At 43.7% G+C, this 21,595-nt stretch overlaps 1 protein-coding gene across 2 annotated transcripts in view; it reads right to left on the bottom strand.

The window, feature by feature from the left end:
* The window catches only part of AGAP1 (ArfGAP with GTPase domain, ankyrin repeat and PH domain 1), a 403,044-nt gene that overhangs the window by 278,656 nt on the left and 102,793 nt on the right, over positions 1-21,595 (bottom strand). For both annotated transcript variants that reach the window (XM_074145832.1, XM_074145831.1), the window contains exon 2: positions 55-113. In XM_074145832.1, coding sequence (XP_074001933.1) covers positions 55-113 — 59 coding nt within the window. The remainder of the gene's footprint in view (positions 1-54; positions 114-21,595) is intronic.

Here is a 21,595-nt window from a genome sequence, read left to right on the forward strand (position 1 = left end):
CACTTGTGCATAACATTTTCAGAGATAGAAAAGAATTCAGAAATATAAACTCACCACTTTCAGTTCTGGCACAGATCGGCTTAGTGTCCATTCCTGGCTATTTACAAAGGCATCTGTAAAAGTGGACAACATTCACAAAATCAGTACAGTGACATTTAATGGTCTGCCGCACAGAACTTCACGCCGAGACTTTGGGGACACGAGACTAAAAGTCACACCCAATCTTACAAGACTGACAGTCCAACGTGAAAAACACTGGGAGCTTGGATAAATTATATAAAAATTCAAGAATACCAGAACGCAGTTAAACTGCTTCCCATCCACCACGATACATTTTTTTCTCTACAAGAAAAGCCCTGGATGGCTCATCAGGCTAAATCTAGCAACTGCGGTCGCCACCATCAGCAGTTATTTCGCCACTCAGGTAAACAAGAATATTTGCCTGTTCTAAAAACACGCTATTTTTTACTGCACGTCATACTTCATGTCAACAACTGCAACTACCAGCGCCATCCCTGCCCAGGTAAGAAGAGTATCGGCTTATTCCAGAAACATGCTATTTCTCAGTAGCACAATCTAGAGAGAAATAAACCACAGAGCCACTTCCTATGAAATTAAATAAAAACTACTTGGGGGCAGAAGGAGGTCGATTTCTGGAAAACCAACAAGTTAAGTTCATCATTGCCCCCAAGAGAAATGAAGTCCTTATGGCAGCACTCACCATCCTCATTGACAATTCCACACCAAAAGAATAGAAATAAGGCTCCATTTTTTCTATCTCCAAAAACATTTATCATATTGTTCCTTCTGTAAAGGAAGGAAATCGAAAGCAAACAGGTAATGGCGTTTCCATTACAAACCCAGGCAGCATTACTCCAAATCGTTGATTTAACCTTCTCCAAAACCATGCAAACCAGATGAATAACCGCGTGTCGCGTGCACGGAATGCTCCTACCAAGCAGATTAGATGCAACTCCACAGTATTTAAACAGCACTGAAGAAGTCCTGGTGTTACAACAAATCCCTAATGTTATAGAAAATAACAGGTGAAAAGTTACACCTCACCACATTGTCCGTAAGCAAGTAAAGGTTTTGCAAGCCATTGCTTCCCCTCCGATAGACCCACCAGGAAAAGGAGAAGGTTATTTATCTTTTGATCTAGAGAATAAATAAGTTGGAAGCAATTTCCTACCCTAGATGGTATCCTCATTAACTTAAGAAACCATCAGCTGTAAGCAAGCTTTCCCAGTACCCAACTAAAAACAACCTCAAGGCAAACTTGTACTTTGCACTGCATCTCTACTCCCCACGAAATACATTACTTTTGCTCAATATTACAAAAAGACATATTAGCCATGAATTTGGATGCTTTCTCCATTTTTATTTAACATATCGCTTTTATTTCAGTTACAAACAGAACCTTGTGTGCACTAGCTGGATACCAGCCCCATCCCTGGAGGTGTTCAAGGCCAGGCTGATTGGGCTTTGAGCAACCTGCTCTAGTGGAGGTGTCCCTGCCCATGGCAGGGGGTTGGAACTGGATGATCTTTAAGGTCCCTTCCAACTCTAGCCATTCTATGATTCTATGATATGCGTATTTATACGAAAACACTTTGGAAAGAGTAAGTATTTTAGTATATTACAATCTTGAGCTGCTTCCCACTCACTCCCTGGAAGGAGAAGGAAAAATAAAGCCGCAGATTAAGATACTCTAAAGGCTTGGGTAAACCTTTCGGTATTCCAGCGGCAAGAGAAGACACTTATGGTCACTAGGCTCCTGTTGCATGATCTGAAGAAGTCCAATTTGATCAATACCTGAAGTCCCAGGTTTATGGCTCTATTGAACGGGGCTGTACACCACTTAAAACAAGTGCCTCGTGTTAGTCAGGCCTGACCATGAGGCAGCACACAAATAATTTTTCCGCAACCCAAAGCTCGTCAATTCTGGTTTACCTAGTAAAGGTTTCAAAAAGCAAATACTGCTTAAGTATTTTTCTTTTTTCCTCCATTATTATATCAGTATTTCTTACCACAGAAGAAAGCCCAAGGATTACTAAATACACTTGGGAAAAGCAAACTAAGCATTTTAGAGCTAAATATTATGATTTCAACGACTTGAAGCGCTATCAAACGGTGGAAATGAACAGCACCTTCCAGTTACCACCTCATCCTGAGCTCAGAAAGAGCTGTTTATGTTGACATAGCAGGGAAGGATTTGTCAAACATCATCACAGTCTCAGACCAAACAAAGGCTCCAAGCCAAGAAAGGGAAAGATGAGGACAGAGAGGATGGCAAAGTCTGAATTGTGCTTTGAGAGTCCGGGTGAAGAGGAAAAACGTACGTCTCGAGCTGTTGCAGTCCTCTTCTCCAAAAACATTCCTCCTTTTTAAGTAACTCAGTGCAGCCGGGATATACGTTATTCACTGCATGGCTTAGAAACTACCCCGTCAGCACATAAAAAGGCTGCACCAGGTTAGACCAAAGATTCAGCTCTGGCAGTATCCTTTTACTACTACTACCAGCAGATGATACTTACTGAAGGACAGGAGACACGTAAGAATATATTTTTTCCCCACAAACCAGCAGCAATTGAGTCCAAAGACTTCTGGAGTCAAAGGTGTCCCTCCATTTAAACAGGCAGGGACACGGGGTTCGCCCAGGTACAGATACCTGAGCTGAGCAGCCACTGCCCTGTTTTCTTGCCCCCAGCCAGGAGACAATCTGAAAACCAGAAATGCATGAAAATGCAAGCCTCAGACCAGAGAAGTCAGGAAGATCTTTTTGCAGCTCGCCCAGCTGAAAATAACTGGAAATGCAGACAAAGCAGCAGCAATTGAAATTCAGGAACGCTGCCTGTGAGTCCTGCTCTAGAAGCCTTCTGATTAAGGCACTCAAAAGGGACGACAACTTGGTCTAGATGTTTTCCTAGCTTCCTGTGGAATGGAACACTTTCCCTTACAGTGAGCAATGGAAGGTATCGGATCACAGAAGCGTGGATAGGAGTGCCCAAACTGAGGTGACAATCAGTGCCTTTCTGCCTAGTGGCTTTTGTGTGCTTCAGATTCGGTAAGAAAGGAATATCAATAATGCATATTGTTTTAGTTGTTACTACTTTTTCCAGCTTCCCATAGCAGCTCAGAAGGAGCACAGACAGAACAATGGAATGGCCATGGAATATTCCGTACCATAGGCGTCATGTTCAGTGTAGGAATGGGGGCTGGCCCGGGCTGTAAATCCGCAATCACTGCTCAGGACAGGCTGGGCAACCCACCCACCAGGTGGTGAGAGCGACTCGTGTTGTATTACTTTAGCAATAATGGTAAAAGAATGTACAAGATATTATTATCCTTTTTCATCATTGTTTTATTAAACTGTCTTTATCTCAATCCACTAGTAGTTTGGTTTCTTCCTTTCCTTTTCCCTCCTTTTCTCCCTCCCCTTCTCGGGGGGAGGGAAGCGGGAGAACTGCACAAGCGGCTGCTGGGCTTAAACCAGGACACTCGGGCTCCTCTCCTGCTGTCAGAGGGCAGAGCTGAACATACAACCACCCTTGTCACTGCCTTATTCCAGGTCCCAGAGCTTCTCCAACACTCCCTGGAAAGCCCGTAAAGGACTAAAACTGCAGGAATCAAACGCCAGCTCCAGAAACCGGATATAGTCTTTTACAGGAAGGGAATCCTTCCCAAACTTTCCCTGACAGTAAACTACCAATTTTCATGGTTTTGCTTTGAACTATTGCTGGCTTGGGAAGCAGTGAAAAAGGAGCAGAAATTGCCTTCCAGCCCAACCACAACAGGAAAGAACTGACTGCAAAAACCTGGGTATCAGATCAAGAAAGACTGTTCCAGTTAAGCCCGATTCCATGAAACGGTTTTTACTAGATATTAATTACATGTAACTGCATGACAGATCGAAGTTACCCAGTGTTTCTCTTCATAACCCTAAGTACCATTTATATTCCAAAGCTCTGTTCCAAAACACTTTCTCCTGACAATTAATTCCAGAACTATGCATTTGTACGGTTTGATGATACGTTTGTATAGCATGATTTGAACATGCCTGTCTCTCCCTTCCCCATACCTGTGCATGCATAATTCCTTTCTTCATTATTATCTGCAAAAGATGGATAAATGGATACAACTTAGAAGATGGATAAAGAGATAAAAATTAAACTTGCCATTTTATCTACAACACTCAGCAGCAGGAAGAACTAGAATCGTAGAATCATAGAATTGTCTAGGTTAGAAGGGACCTTTCAGATCATCTAGTCCAACCATCAACCTAACTCTGATAAAAAAACCAAAGAAAACCATACAACCCTCTTCCCCCCATTACTAAACTACGTCTCTAAGAACTATGTCAATCCATCTTTTGAAAAGCTCCAGGGACTAGCCATGGCCATAAAATACAAGGAAGTTTCAGCTTATCTCCAGATTCTCAGGTATTGAGGAAAACCATTAGTCTCAGGCAAGTATTATGCCTGTGAAACAAAACATGAGAACTCCCTATTAATGTCAACAAGCTTCAATTAAAAAAAAAAAATAAAAAAAATTGTAAGATCTCTACATTTTAAAAGCAGAAATCAGATAGGAGAGGCAATGAAAGGTAAGTTTCCAAAAAGCCAAGAGGCCAAAAGACAAAGCAGAAGGGTGGCAGCTGACTATAGAGGTAGAACGATCCAGCCTGAGGACAGGGATTTATTCAGCCTGCTTGGTCCCTCCTTCCTTGAACTGCACCAAGAACCTACACAATGACTTTCCAAAACAATCTGGTCTCAGACAACCTGTACCCTCAATACAGGAAATATATGCACTTTAATTCCCATCAGCTACAGGGTAAAAGAAATATAATAACAGTAACTTGACAAGGTGCTGGACTTCTTGACACAGCTACCTTCTTTTTGTTAAGTACATGCTTATTGCTACGTACAGGAGTTTTGAGTGTCCAAAATAGTTGAGAGTATTTGAAGCACCATTTTATTGCAAAAATATGCCTGTTGAAACAGAAAAAGCATGACCTTAACCCAACTAATTTAAACTAAAATTTCAGAATACTATTTGTAGTTAAATTACAGAAGGTCTTCCACTGCCCTTCTGAAAAAAAAAAAAAAAAAAAAAAAAAAAAAAGGCAAAACAAAACAACACATTTCTATTAGGAGATCTACGAGTTGATCTTCCCTCCCAAGTATAATTTACACTGGCATGTTTACAAGGAATAACGACAGTTAAAACCAGAACATGTCATGAAACAGCATCTGGTCTCTTTAGCAAAAAGAGGTTAATGTACCATCATTTGTATGGATGCTGAAGCACCCAGCTAACCAATTTAGTTCTAGTACAAATACCTCAGAAAGAAGTGATTTATTCTGAGTTAATCCCAAGACCCATAGAAGTTAAGGTGAAAAGGTCAAATACTTGCAGACAGAACATGACAAACAAGCTTGGGGATTTGCCTTTTTTTTTTTTTTAATTAAAAAAAACCCAAACCTATAACTATGGCATGATTATGAAATATTGGATGCATCAGACTGCAGCATGCAAAGCACAAATTGGGTAGTCCATAAACATATTCTGGTGAAAAAAACAAAAACCCCACTACCGCATGTTGATTTAAACATATTGGAAGAGATTTGCATAATAAATAGAACCACATGCATGAAGTTGATCAACTGGAGTCTTGTTTGCATTACTTTCTGACTTTGGAATTCAAGTGAACTCAACCTTCACATCTAACTACAGACTATACATATGAAAGGAATGACTTGTCAATAATTAATCACAGTTGTATGTCCTGTTCATTTACCTTCTGCATCAATGATCAAAAGCTTCAAATATGGATGGTGTCAATCATTTATTTTTAAAATGTGCACCAAGACGACAGTTTAAATTGCATTTTATTCACCAAGTTTGCTTTTCCACAAAACAGCCATCATTTTTTTTCTTATTTCTTTTTCCCTTTGTTCTTTTTTTTTCCTTTCCTTTTTTTTTTTTCCCCCTTCAATTTCTACATTTTGAGTTTCTCGGTTCCACTTACACATCATTACACCAAAGCACAAACTACAATAAGATTCTTGGCTATTTTCAAACCTCAGTTTAGTAACCTAGCTCCGGCCAGAGGAACCTTCGCTATCAGTACCAATATTAAGAATCAGATGTACATGCTATTTTGGTTCCCATTAACACAACATTGTGGTGAAATCTTGGGACTCAATGGCCGCTTTTGGCAAGATCCACGGACTCCGTGGCAGAGCGCAGCAGCAGACTTCCCAGGAGGTCTGGCTATTTCACCACTCTGTATTGGTGTGGTTTCGGCCAAATTTACCAAAACCAAACCGACAGATGGCCCTACCCCCCCCCTTCACCCCCCCCCCTAAAAAAAAGAGGAGAGAGGAGGAGAAAGAGATAAGGAGATTCAGAAGTTTAGAATGAACTAAAGTACTTCAATGAAGAATTAATATTAAAATAAAAATAAAGATGAAAATTATGAAATAGATACAGTATATACAAAACCGTGTCAAGCTCCCAGGATGACGGTCACGTCACCGGCAGGCACTGGGGAAGTCCCAGACTGGACTCTGCGACGGATGGGAACCAGATTCCAGCTCTGGAGTCAGGAACACACGGATTGGGATCAAAGGCAGATGAACAGACAGAGTCCTCTCTGGACGTCAGCCATCGCAGGAAGGGGCTGACCCTTTGATCCCTCACCCTTTATACTGAGCATGGGGCACATGGGATGGAACACCCCAGTTGGTCAGGTTTGGGTCACCTCTCCTGTCCACTCCTCCCCACCGATGTGACCCCTTTACGTTTTTTCCGTTTCCGACCCTCTAAGGGGGCAAATAAGGAAATTGGCTGCCCTTGGTTGTTACAGCAATAAGGATAAGCAAGGGCCTCCCTGCACACCATCCCTTGGCACGGAGCACAAACATTGGGCTTATCATTCTGAGAAGGAGCAGTTTTCTCCCCAATGTGCCGTTAATTTCAGAGAGTTAGAGGAGGCCGAGCTAGGATGTAAAGTTACAGAACAGAAAATTGGTTCGGTTTTACTTCAAACCGGGACATGTATACGCAAGTCCTGCTTAGAATAACTTTTCAAATAGAAAAAACAAATTTCCTTCTTCAAAACACCAGTAACAACCACTAAAACCTAAATAATTATTAGCAAAACAACGTTATTGAGAGACAACAGGTTCAAGGTTAATTCAACCGCCCATGATTCAGAAGATGGGAGGGAAGTCAAATATGAAAACCTTAGAAGTTCTGTAGCAATTACAGAAATAACCACAGGAATAGCCTGTCTTAGGTGTTCAGCAGCCTGTTTCATCCCATACTTGATTTTTAACGCTGGAGGCCTTCTGCTAACCTCAATGAACTCAATTTGCCGCCACGGGCAATAGCAGCAAGGCAGCTAATCAGACCACAGAGTAAACACTTTTAACTGGGGCCAATTAGACTTACACCACCCTCACCATCCTTGGGTTCCCTTTCGCTTAAAAAAAAAAAAAAAAGAAAAAAAGAAAAAAAAAAATCCACACGCGCCAACAAAGTCTGTCTGTCGATTAATGCTTTGGGACAGCCTGAACTGCCCCAGTGCTCTCATGGCAGTCCACGGCCCGCTGTCAGGAGCCGCTGCCTCATTCCTTGTACCCACACTGGTCCTTGCTCCACTAACCTTGTTTTGTCCTCTACTGGCACCAAAATGCCTCACCCTGGACTAGCAATTTAATCCAAAACCGGAGAAGCTCACAGATTTCTCTTTGTCTGATTGAGATGAAAACCTCGTGGCAAACGCGTCCAAAAGAAGAGCAGGCAGATGTCTCCGCAGTATAACATGAAAAGACTTAAATCTTCCATGATTCTTGGAAAGCTTCTTAGTAAGAGCTTCCCTGAGGCCATCCTAAAGTCCCTTTGCCGTCCTTCTAAATGAGGAAAAGCTATTAAAAAAAAAGCAAAACCGAGGGATTTCTCTGGAAACCCTCAGCAAAAGATCCTTTTCTTTTTTGATAAGAACAGGAGCCCTGAACAACGCATGAATGAAGTTAAAATACCAATAACTGCATCACACCCTGATCCCCCCCCAATAATTTCTGCGTTAGAAGCAATAGTTAGAGTTACTCCCTTCTTTGAAATAAAAACCTGAGAGCAACCAGGCACAGAAAATATTCCTACAAGTTCCCACTCGTCCATGAAGATGCAGATAAAACCAAGCATCTCTCTGGTGGAGCCGTATCAAAGGAGCCCTTTCAGAACGTATTTCCCAAAGCTCGTGTGCTAATTTTCTCAGCGAAGAGGGAAACACGCAACTTTTGGGTCGAGACTTGTGATACTAATAAAACATGCATTTTTCAGGGGAGGGGTAATCTCTCGGCATACATCCTCTCCAACTCAGCTCCCAGTACTTTAAGTCAAAGCACCAACGCAATTCCAACACACTACAACAGAAAAACCATTCTGGCGTGCTTATTTTTAAGCTTTGCATAAAATATTATTTGGAAGAGTGTGCCATATTCCAAAAGGCCCTTTTTATATACTAATTTTCTTATTCATCTTATACTTGCTTTAAAAGAAATCAGGCAGCTTTTGATATGGATCCTCTCTGCTTATACATTCAGTTCCATACACAAACAATAACTACAAAGCAGTAACAAATAAAACATTTAGAAAACCATCCATATCAGTATGAGGAAAAGTTAAGTCGTCCCCCCCAAAGCAATTCAATTACAATCATAAAACAAGAGGGATTGTTGTGAGCTGTCAGTTTAAAAGACTCCTCCATTCCTCCCAGCGCTCTCAGAAAGGATAAAATCCCATGAGCTCTTACAGTTCCAACATAAATGTTTGATATTGGTCAGATTTATCCCTGGCAAATCCTTCTTGCTAATTATGAGATGGAAAACTGCTCAAACCTGCTGGAGTCAAGTTCTGAAGAGAAAGATCTGGGAGTCCTGGTAGACAGCAAAATGACAATGAGCAATCAGTGTGCTCTTGTGGCCAGGAAGGCCAACGGAATCCTGGGCTGCCTAGGGAAGAGTGCGGCCAGTAGGTCGAGGGAAGTCATTCTCCCCCTCTACTCTGCACTGGTGAGGCCACAACTGGAATACTGCATCCAGTTCTGGGCTCCCCAATTCAAGAAGGACAGGGAACTACTAGAAAGAGTCCAGCAAAGGGCAATGAGGATGATTCAAGGATTGGAGCATCTCCCTTATGAAGAAAGGCTGAGAGAGCTGGGACTCTTTAGCCTGGAGAAGAGAAGGCTGAGGGGAGGCCTTATTAATGCCTATAAGTATCTAAAGGGTGGGTTGAAGGAGGAGGGAGCCGGACTCTTTTCAGTGGTTTCCAGTGACAGGACGAGGGGCAACGGGCACAAGCTGGAACATAGGAGGTTCCACTCAAATATGAGAAGAAACTTCTTTCCGGTGAGGGTGCCAGAGCCCTGGAACAGGCTGCCCAGGGAGGGTGTGGAGTCCCCTTCTCTGGAGATTTTCAAGACCCGCCTGGATGCAGTCCTGAGTGACATCCTCTGACATGCTCTGGGCAATCCTGCTTCGGCAGGGGAGTTGGACTAGATGATCTTCATGGTCCCTTCCAACTCTAAAAATTCAGTGAAATTCAGTGAAAGTCAGCTTCTTTAAGGCATCAGGCATCTCAGCTGAAACTCATTAGAGCCACACATATATTTAACATGTGAAAAACCATGACTTGTCACCAAGAACTACATTAAACAGATATTTAGGTCAAACCCAAAATCTATTTTCCAATAGCAACGGGCAGCTGCAACAGTGTTATCCTTTGTGCTGCCATGGAAACAAAAGGAGGACCAGTGATGGAAAGAGCTATATAACCTTAACAGTCAACGCATCAGTCTTTCCTAAAATACATTTTTGGGCTTGGGCATTTAAAAAGCACTTCTCTGTAACCACAGCACTTTGGTTTTCTCCTGAATTTTTAAATTGTTGAAATTGAAAAGTATTTTGTTGCCGATAATATTCCCCACTCCCCCCCCCATCTGTTTTATTACCTACAGCTATACTTAACCTCGCTGAACACACAGCTTTCGGGTGATTTCAAAGACACGATCTCCTTAGCGTCCACAGCTGGAAAAAGTCCCACCCTTCCTACAACAGGACTGAGATGATGTATAATGTTCCCAAGAATATTCCCCAAACCAGTTTCACGCTTTAAGTTTTACACATAACACCACCAAGATATTTGTTTTGTCCTGAACTATAACATAGTTCCAAACAAGACTAATCATCTGAACATACACCACCCCCACCCCCCCCCCCAAAAAAAAGCCAAAGCGAAAACAAACAAATAGGTGATTTTTTCATTGTAAATAGTTTACAGTCTAAATAAATGACGTGATCAACAAGAAAAAGCTTCACATTCCCTGTATTTTCACAGCGGGTCAGGTTCTGGAGCTGACGCACAATTAGTTTAAGAAAAATTAAAATCCCACAGATAAAGCCACTGTTTTCTCTGCCATCAGAGAAGTACACCTCAAAGAGGGATGTCCCGAGTGGGGATGATCTGGATTACAACTTAATTCTAAGAAAATGCACGTTCCTTAATACTCAGCAGCAGCCTTTGGAGAAACGTGACACTGAAAAACACTGGTCCCAGCTGGCCCCTTTTATAACAGCTCACTGCTGACCACAACAAGAAGTTGAAAGGAATATAAAAAGTAGAAAAAAAGAAAAATTAAAGTATCATTGTAGCGAAGCTGTTCCCTACCCCACTGAAACTGGGAAAGTAAATGATCAATTTGAAATTAAGGATATATATATTTTTTTTTTCAATCTTATAAGTCCTTATCAAGTCTTAGCTTTTTTTTTTTTTCTTTTTTTTTAAATGCAAAATGTGCTACCAAAAAGACCCTCACTAAGCACAAGAGAAAAAACATCCCTGCCAAAGCAGATTCATACAAACCAGCCCGCCTCCACCAAGCTGGCGGTGCCACCCCATCCATCCCACCGCCCCCTCGGCCTCCACCAAGCACGCCGGAGAAAGCCCTTTTCCCAAGCAAACCTGGAGGCATCACATTCAACAGCGGAGGGGAATAAAACACATCCTTGGCTTAAACTGTTTCTACAGTTACGTCAGCTAGAGCAATCCTATCAAATGCACACGGCTAAACTCTACTGCGTTGCTTCATACTCTTGCACCAGGAGGCTCAGCAGAAAGCAGCACTGCTTACGTACCAGGGCTCCGGGCTGTCCTGATGCCCCAAGTTACATCTGTCCCCTGCAATGAAGTATCATAGAATCATAGAACGGTTAGAGTTGGAAGGGACCTTAAAGATCATCGAGTTCCAACCCTCCTGCCATGGGCAGGGACACCTCCACTAGACAAGGTTGCTCAAAGCCCCATCCAGCCTGGCCTTGAACACTTCCAGGGATGGGGCAGCCACAACTTCTCTCAGAAGCCTGGGCCAGTGTCTCACCACCCTCACAGCAAAGAATTTCCTCCTAATATCTAATCTAAATCTCCCCTCTTCCAATTTAAAACCATTACCCCTTGTCTTATCACTACATCTCCTGACAAAGAGTCCCTCTCCGGCTCTCCTGTAGGCTCCTTTCAGGTACTGGAAGGCTGCTACGAGGTCTCCCCGGAGCCTTCTCTTCTCCAGGCTGAACAACCCCAGCTCTCTCAGCCTGTCTTCATAGGAGAGGTGCTCCATCCCTCTGATCATCTTCATGGCCCTCCACTGGACCCGTTCCAACAGGTCCATGTCCTTCCTGTGTTGAGGACTCCAAAGCTGGACACAGTACTCCAGGTGGGGTCTCACGAGCGCAGAGTAGAGGGGCAGAACCACCTCCCGCGACCTGATGGCCACACTTCTCTTGATGCAGCCCAGGATGCGGTTGGCTTTCTGGGCTGCCAGTGCGCACTGCCGGCTCATGTTGAGCTTCTCATCCACCAACACCCCCAAGTCCTTCTCCTCAGGGCTGCTCTCCAGCCATTCTCCACCCAACCTGTATTTGTGCCTGGGATTGCCACCTCCCAGGTGCAGGACCCTGCACTTGGCCTGGCTGAACTTCATGAGGTTTGCACGAGCCCACCTCACAAGCCTGTCCAGGTCCCTCTGGATGGCATCCCTTCCCTCCAGCGGGTCGACCGCGCCACCGAGCTTGGTGTCATCGGCAAACTGGCTGAGGCTGCACTCTATCCCACTGTCCAGGTCTCTGACAAAGATGTTAAACAGCACTGGTCCCAGTACTGACCCCTGAGGAACACCACTCATCACTGGCTGCCAATTGGACATTGAACCATTGACCACAACCCTTTGAGTCCGGTCATCCAGCCAGTTCCTTATCCACCGAGTGGTCCATCCATCGAACCCATGACTTTCCAATTTTGAGACCAGTAGTGTTTTGGGTTTTTTTTTTTCCACAATATTTCTGTAATATTTCACCAAAGCCTCAGAGAATGCAGATAAATTTGTTTGTGGTTTTGGGGTTTTTTTGTGGTTTTTTATTTTTCATTTTTTTTCGTGGTTGGAGTCAATGATCTCAAAGGCCCCTTCCAACCAAGAAGATTCTGTGATTCTGTAAAACAAGTAACCACAGTAACATTGGACTCCCGTAAGAAAAATAAGCCACCGGAGATGAAATGGGTGGTAAATGTCTTACTGTGGTGGGTCCCACCAGAACCCAGGTCAGTGTGAAAGGGGAGGTCTGTTTTATACCGTCTCCTGTCCCAAGGGCAGGGTTAACGCCAGCACAGGAAAGATTACCCCAAATGTCACTAAGTGAAGATGTGGCGGTAAGATTTTGAGCTGTAACGAGCCATGCTCAAAACATCAAGGGAGTGATGTCCTCCTTAAAACTGCCGAACAGCAGTGGTGAAAACACAGGACTAAACCCACATCGTAGCAAAGGTGTTCGAAGTACCCAAAACAAGACACTTCCAAAATCATAGCCTGCGTTGTCTTTCCTGACTGCAGGCATAAAGAAGGAATTAGCCTTTCTCATTTAAACCTGAATGTTAATGAGAAACCTTCCTACAGTGCATCAAAGATGAAGAGGGACAGCTCATACAGTTGGCAAAAGAAGAATCAATGTCAAAGTATAAATTAAAATAAGATGAAGTGGGGGAAATCATAAAAACATTCTAAGTGAATATAGGAAAAAGATTCTTCCTTCTGGCTTGCCAAATAAAAAGTCACAACAGAGATGCAAAGAAATGATTGAGACTCATTGCTCGGCAGACTGAAAAGACTTTCACTTTTCAGATAGATAAGAATGGCTGTAACCAAAAACCAGAGCAAAAAATAAAAAAGGGGAACTCGGTGACTGCTTTGTAGAGGAGAAAATAGGTATTTTATAGGTAAAACAGCAACAATACTAAATAAAAACCAAGTACGCAGTGAGTAAGTCAGCCTACTCAGGACTCCCACCACTGGGATTCCACGGAAGAGATTATACTGGGGCAACATCTGAGCATCACCAAAATCTAAGCAGCAGAAGGTGAAGCAGGTAGCAGTAAATGAGCAAAACCAGAGCAGCTGGGGATGGGTAGGCACAGGACAATGGAAATAACAGGACTATCAAGTCCTTAAGAGTGATGTCCTCCTTAAAACTGCCATCACAAACTCTTAAGAGTGGCAAACACCAGAACCCAGACTAATAATTCAACGTCCTGTTTTGGCGCAGGTCAGCAGCAGACATGAACAGACAAGGTGGTATCACACACCTTGCCCCTGCTCTCCCCCCAACTTAGCTCAACGCGCAGTTCAGATAGAAGTAGCCTCTTCATATCAATACAGCCCTTCACATCTTCTATCCGTCAGCTAACAGCTGTGCATCCCTGCTAAGGACTGACATTCCCAAGGTCCTACAGGGACTCACAGCTCAATCACCTGTTGGATTATAACACAAAAAAAAAAAAAAATTCAGCTGGTTTTTAATCTGCCTCTTACTAGTCTCACAAGACACTGCTTAATTCTTGTGTAAGAAGGGATAACCAAGAGTGATTCCATCTTTACCCTGCTCCTCTCCCACAACGATCCCTCCTGCCTTCCCCTTCCCAGGCTGGACCACCTGCCTGGACCACAGGTACTGCCCTTCTAATGCACCTTTGTGTTCTGCTACACTTCTGTCATAGAATTGTCTGGGTTGGAAGGGACTTGTAAGATCATCTAGTCAAATCATCAACCTAACACTGACAAAAACAAGAAAAACACATCACTAAACCATGTCACTGAGCACTATGTCAACCCGGCTTTTCAATACCTCCAGGGATGGTGCCTCAACCACTTCCCTGGGCAGCCCATTCCAAGGCTTAATAACCCTTTCAGTGTAAAAATTCTTCCTAATATCCAACCTGAACCTCCCCTGGCGCAACTTGAGGCCATCTCCTCTTGTCCCATTGACTGTTCCTTGGGAGAAGAGACCGACCCCCCCTGGCTACACCCTCCTTTCAGGGAGTTGGAGAGGGCGAGAAGGTCTCCCCTCAGCCTCCTCTTCTCCAGGCTGAACACCCCCAGCTCCCTCAGCCTCTCCTCACAAGACTTGGGCTCCAGACCCCTCACCAGCTCCGTTGCCCTTCTCTGGACCCGCTCCAGCACCTGTCTTTTTTGTGGTGAGGGGCCCAAAACTGGACACAGCCCTCGAGGTGGGGCCTCACCAGTGCCCAGTCCAGGGGGACCATCACCTCCCGAGTCCTACTCACCACGCTGTTCCTGACACAGGACAGGATGCTGGTGGCCTCCTTGGCCACCTGGGCACACTGCTGGCTCATGTTCAGCCCACAGTCCACCAACACACCCAGGTCCTTTTCTGCCGGGCAGCTCCAGCCACTCTGCCCCAAGCCTGGAGTGCCGCAGGGGGTTGGTGTGACCCAAGGGCAGGACCCAGCACTTGGCCTTGTTGGACCTCATGCTGCTGGTCTCAGCCCATCCATCCAGCCTGCCCAGATCCCTCTGCAAAGCCTTTCTACCCTCCAGCAGGTCGACACTCCCACCCAACTTGGTGTCATCTGCAAACTTACTGGGGTGCACTCCATCCCCTCCTCCAGATCATTGATAAAGATATCAAAGATAAAGATATTATTTCCAGATGTGAGGATCACAATCGTCACCACCTCCAGAGATGGGCACGCTATTCCCCTTTAATAGAGGCATGACAACTTGCTCTGTTTTCTGTCCTTAACACTCTTTGCTTTGAGCCCTGCAGAGCATTTCTTCACCATTTCCACAAAGCTCTTACAGATGCCGGGATCTCTATTGAGACTTAGAGCTCATTCAGAGCTGCAATACACAAGTTAGGACTGCCCTCTCCCCATGCGACTCTGCACACATCCACATTAAGTTTAATTTGCCAGTACAGCCGCTAACCATCACAAGATTTTTCTGCAAATCTGCACAACTAGCTCCTTTTTTTGTTGTTGTTTTTAATACCTTGAATGAACAGTAAATTGCCGCCCTATTTTATCCCCTTTCCCAGGGCACTTAACGAGAAGAGACTGCAGCACAAATTCCTCCAAGACTCGATGCTGGGTTTTGTTTTGTTTTCCTAAGGGAAAAATCAACTATTTATTCCTGAATGTTATTTCCTACTTTTTAAAAAGTTATATATGCAAGAGGACCCTCCCTCTTATCTGATGGCAGCTCAGCTCAAGTCTCTAGCAAGAGCAATTCTTTCATTCACCAAAATAAACACCTTTCCCTTGTCCTGCCGTAAGGGACTCCAGTAGATGTGAGATGCGAGGCATGATTTGCCCCATAAAAGCCAAGTCCACCCCTCCCCAGCACATTATTTATCCATCCAGGTATAGGGTTTATTCTCAATTTCTCAGCCGGGTTGTGGGATGCTGTGTGACTAATGTGGCCGGAGGCAGATTCTACCCTGTGACACCCCCGCAGCCACGATGAAGTCATTATGGTTAAGAGGGGTGTGATCCAGTAACTCAGCTCGCAAACCGAGACTCCCCTACACGCCTGGTTATCTAAATGCTCTTCCCTTTCAAGCAACCCGCAAGCAAGCAGTGCTGAGACTGTGAAGTGAGCCATGGTGCGATCAGGGATGCTTTATTTTTCTGCGGGGTATCAACGCTGTCCTGGACCATCTGGCGCACTCACAGCATGCAAATGCAAAAATATGCAGTTTCAAAGTTCAATCACTTAAAAATTGACTTATGGCCTAACTTCTCCTTGCTTGTCAACCAAAATCTGTGCTCTGGCATCATACAACCATTGATTTACTTTTTCAGTTCTTTAAATTGTGGCTGCAGAAAATGGGTCCAGCATGTTTGTACAGAAGTACATCTAGAAAAACATTTTCCCCTCCACAAGGGAAATTATGACTTGTTTATGCAACACATTTCTGAAAACATTTTTTAGAACTAGAGTCATGTCTCTGAGATTGCTATGTTGGTTGTCAAAACAGAGCCTTTTTTTCCCTGACTATACCATATGTAATACTAAGTCCACTTTCCCTAACTCGATATCATCCATGCAAGATTTGGAGATGATTAGTGGAAAATACACAAATGAGACACTGTTCTTCAGAGAACAGCACAGCAGGAATAATCCGATGTTTCTATATTTATTAGCCTGATGCACATCTAACTTGTTTAAAGAAGGCAAAACGTCAAACGTCAAAAAAAATGTTAATGCGATCCAAGGCATGCTCTCCAAGGGAATTAATGCTGAACTGGAACCAACGCAAAAGCCTTAGCTACAGCAACAAGGAAACAGTGAAAAGGGGCCCTTTTTATTTCTGTTGCAAATGGATCCCCTAATGCAGAAGGTTTATTTCCTAATAGCTGAGATTGAGAACCCGGAGCAGGAAGCTGGGATGGGTGCAGGTATTGGAAACACCTGGTTTGTGTCTGTTTGGCAGACTGTCTCCCCAACCTCGTGGGACAAGGAGAGGGCCTCCCCTGAAGGCAGCTGAGGGACAGGCAGGTGCCCTGGATGCTCTCCCGTTCCCTCTCCATCCCCACGACTGCACAGGGACACCCACCGCTCAGCACATGTTGAAATGGTGCAGATACTCACCTCGTCCTTCAGAAGCCTGATTAGTTTTTATTCTCCTGTAATAAGGATAACGTCCACTTACTCAATATCGTTACCATTTTGCCTAAGAGACTGTTAAACCAGCAAAACATATAAACCACCACAGAACCCATCAAAGCATCCCTAAAAAACTGTGTCTTAAAACACCGCACAGCTGAGCACGAGACAGGGGCCTGAAGCAGAGAGAAAGCAAAGAGGGAAGGACTCCAGGCTGCCATTATCATTTGCCTTAAAACTGTTTATAATGTAACAGTTAAAAAAAGGTAATATGTGACTAAACACTCCATTGGAAGAGCGGCTTCCTTCCCCAGCTTCCCATTTAAAAAGCACCTGCTAGTACAAGGCACTTCAGAAAACAGCAGACCTATACAAGTAGGAATTATTTATCTTGGAAACTCAAAACATTTGCCAGATGAACTTTAGACTCCGTGACTAACCATAACACAAAGCCTCTTTCAACTTCCACTCACAGATAAAACCGCAAAGTTTGCAGGGAGCTGAAGGCAAGGGAATCAGTCGTTACGATTCCAAGACCCGCAACCATCCGCTACCACCACTCCTTCACCTTCTCCTCCCAGGCTGCGGGTATCCTGCCCTCACCCCCCCTCCGCCTCATCCAGCAGCAAGAGAACCTGGCAAAAAAAAGATGCTGCAAACCACACGTGAGCTCATGTTAAATTAAACTTTTTCCAAACCTCAACAGTTGCTGCGAAGTTCGAAAGGTCTGATGCATCACATAAGCCTGCGAGGGGAGATGGAGATTATCATCATTACTGCATTATCACCATCACATGAAGAATTAGTGCAAGACCTCAAATTGCTGGGACCTAAATCAAGGCATAAGCAGACACGCCGCTGAGGCTATCATGATATTCTATCGGAAGCAAAAAAATCCAGGCTACACACTAATATGAATTTACTGATACTTCTCCATTTGAGATTTATAAAGCTGAATTTTTAGCTTTGCTAAAACTGGTAATATCACTTTTTTAAAAAAAAAAAAACCACCACAAAACCACCAAACAAAACCCCAACGACCAAACAACATTCAGCCAGGAATAAAACTGTTCCTTGGTCTTTGCAAAAATCTTGCCCTCTGGCTATATTCTCATTAGCGTTTCCTGGCCAAAGCCAAGAAATTCAAGTATGTTTTCAGAGCTTCATCAGGTTCTCATCACCTCAGGCATGTACTTGAAACTCAAATGACCGTACTAGAAATAATATCTTTAAAGAAGCCCATGCAGAGCTCAGGAATCAGGAAACAATTTAGCCACACCTAAGAGACCTGCACCTCCTTCCTTACCAACCTGCTCTAATGGGTTTGGTACTGACTATTTTACAACATGCAAGTGAGCCCTATTAAAAGGGCAATTTAGAAAAAGAATCACTTTCAGCAAAAGTTCTCTTGCTGCATCTTCACGCTGTTCTGGCTTGACCTATGACACTGACCCCTTGTTAACTCCTGCATCCAAACACTTAAGAAATAACTCTCTCTTCATATTCTGTTTGCTATTAATGCTATGACGTCTTATTGCCTTTTCACGAGCTGAGAGAAGAAAGCTGGAGGCCAGTTATTCTATCACGGCTTTTATTCTTTTCCACCTTTGTATCGCTTCAACAGCATTAGTGACTGAAACTCATTAGGAGAAATTTTCTTTATGTTTGGGGAAAAAAAATGAAAGTCAAAACCACATAAAGATCTAAAACCTATTTCAAAGCTAACAAGAAAGGTGTCGGGCTCTGCCCTAGCAACACTAGCACACGCTCTTAAAAAAATAATTAAGACAAAAAAGCGCAGCCTTAAAACTGTAATAAAACACGGCCGTGTTTGGAAGCAGTACAATGGAAAAACTGAAATCAAACAGCTACAGTCTACGTATCTCAACAAAATCACTCAAAAAGCCGCAGCAGAACACACTACAGTAAATGCACACTTCCAGTGTCTTCAAAATCATCAGAGGGACCGGATCTACCCACTGCGTGAAGCTGTTCTGTTGGAGCCTTCAGATGGCTGCAGTGCTGCCTCACACGCTGCTAGCTTCATCCTCGGGGTGCAAAAATGGGAATTTCTCCATTTTTTTTTTTCCATTTAGGGATTCCCCTCTGATTCTGCAAAATAAGACTGTGCTATGAAAATCCTCTGGTCTCCCCACATCACCCTCTGCTAGACAGGAGCACCGGGAAAGGGCAAACAAAGGACAACATACACCAGCCAGCCAGATCTCAAATATTTTGACAATTTTGACAATATTTTGACAGGACGTTGAGACTGGGTTCAGCATATTCACCCGATCCACGGCTGCTGATTTTTTTGCAGTTGAATCGAGTTTGACAATTTCTCTTCAACCTTCCATGGTGCTACCAAAAGCTGAATCTGCCCGAAGGGGGAACTCAAACCATCTTGAGGATAGCATAGAGAGAACAGCATGCGGTTAGCACATCGAGTCAGCTACTAGTACAGATCAAAACAATTTTTGGCTCCTTCTCCCCGTTTAAACAGATGTATTTCTTCTCCAGGCAAAGGCAGGCAGCAGGAGGAGCACAGTGCACAGCGCAGCTGATGCAAACAGCTGTAGTAGGCCCTGTCATAGCTACATCATTTTATAAATTTTTTTTTTTTTTTTTTTTTTTTTTTAAACTCCAGTGCATAAGAGTTCACATCCCAAATTGAAAACAAAGCAAACCCCGAAATAAACTTCACCGTCTTACTAATTAAAGGGACTCGTTTCTTCAGCAAGGCTGACATAAACCACTGCTGCGGGGTTAAGGACGTATTTTTAGCGCTCAGTCCTTCCAACATTTTTAGGGAAAGACGGTGTGTGCGAGCCAGAGCCCGACTACCCCTGCAGCAGCATTAAAAGCTCTACCTAGGAAGTGGGTTTTCACCTAACTTGATTTGAAATGCCACAGGACATTTGCAGAAACAAAATCTCAACAATACAGGGATTTCTTTCTGCAGCACCCAGGTCTTCATTCCTGAACTGGAGCCAGCAAGCGTCCATGGTTGTCTTCAACTTGCCTCGCCAGGCTGGGTCAGGCACAGACGGTGACGAGAAACTTCCAACAAGCACAGCCGGATAGTTAACCCGGCAAGTCATGGCTCACAGAAAAGAGAGCTGGAAAAGCAAGGCGTCTCCTGCTCAGCATAGTCTATCTAGAGAAATCCAAAGCTAGTTTAATACAAAAGTCCTCAAATTAAGCAGATGCGCTCGTTAAACGCACATGCGGGAGAATAATGGGACAGGCCTTTTATCTCTCGTTATAACTCTAAAAATTAAATATTCCCAGTAGTGAAACCTCTCCATTCTGCACAATTGTAATGTTGTTCTTCCACGTTTATGGATAAACAAAATATTTTATACCCTAAATATCAACAAGAACCACCCAAGGAAACTCAACTCATTTTATAATAGGTGGTTTGGGTAAGTGATTCACAACATCTGAAATACAAGTCTCCAGACCATTTAATATAAGGCAGAGGTAACACAATTTTTATCAGCTGGCTCCAATTAACACTTCACCTTTATCACTTGCGAAAGTATTTCCTTATGGGCTGAGAACCACCCATTGCTCATGTCTCTGCTGACGCACAGAAATATTAATCAGCCTTTAAAAGGTGGTGTTCCACCATATTATGCAAATTACTGCCAACTCCTGAAGAAGGGGAGACCACAGCTAACATTAACAATTTGACAAGATACATCTAAGCATATAAAGGAATAGCCACTATAAAATAAAATCAGAATCTACAGCTTTAGTTTTTTAACTTCTGTTAAAACAGTTTTTCCAGTTAGCAAAATGTGCAGTAAAAATGGCAAAAGAATATGGTTTTCAGATAATCCATAGTGCCCACCTCACTTTCCTCTTATTCAGACAATAAGATGAATATCAAGTCTTGTGAGGAGAGGCTGAGGGAGCTGGGGGTGTTCAGCCTGGAGAAAAGGAGGCTGAGGGGAGACCTTCTCGCTCTCTCCAACTCCCTGAAAGGAGGGTGTAGCCGGGGGGGGTCGGTCTCTTCTCCCAAGGAACAGGCAATGGGACAAGAGGAAACAGCCTCAAGTTGTGCCAGGGGAGGCTTAGATTGGATATTAGGAACAATTTTTACATGGAAAGGGTTATTGCACATTGGAATGGGCTGCCCAGGGCAGTGGTTGAGGCACCATCCCTGGAGGTATTCAAAAGACGAGTTGACATGGTGCTCGGGAATATGGTTTAGTGTTGGTGGGTTTTGGGTTTTGTTTTTTGGTTTTTTTTAAGGTTGGACTAGATGATCTTGAAGGTCCCTTCCAACCTAGGCGATTCTGTGATTCTGTAGTATCTCGTGGCAATTTGTTCACCTTATCTGCCTCAGTGCCAGCCTCCAGTGCGAGTGCGTAATATTTACATATCATTGGGACTGGCCAGTGCTCTGGGGCTGCAGGTTCTCAGGAAACCTAATGCAATAATAAGAATATGAAATGATGCTGCCCTTTCCAAGACCATTCAACCAGACAACTCTCTTCTTCCCATGACTCCCAAAGGATGCTACAAGAAAAATTTATCTCCAGAATGACTGGGGAGCTAGACAGCTGC

Source organism: Numenius arquata, chromosome 3 (assembly GCF_964106895.1).
Source record: "Numenius arquata chromosome 3, bNumArq3.hap1.1, whole genome shotgun sequence".
Lineage (NCBI taxonomy): Eukaryota > Metazoa > Chordata > Aves > Charadriiformes > Scolopacidae > Numenius > Numenius arquata.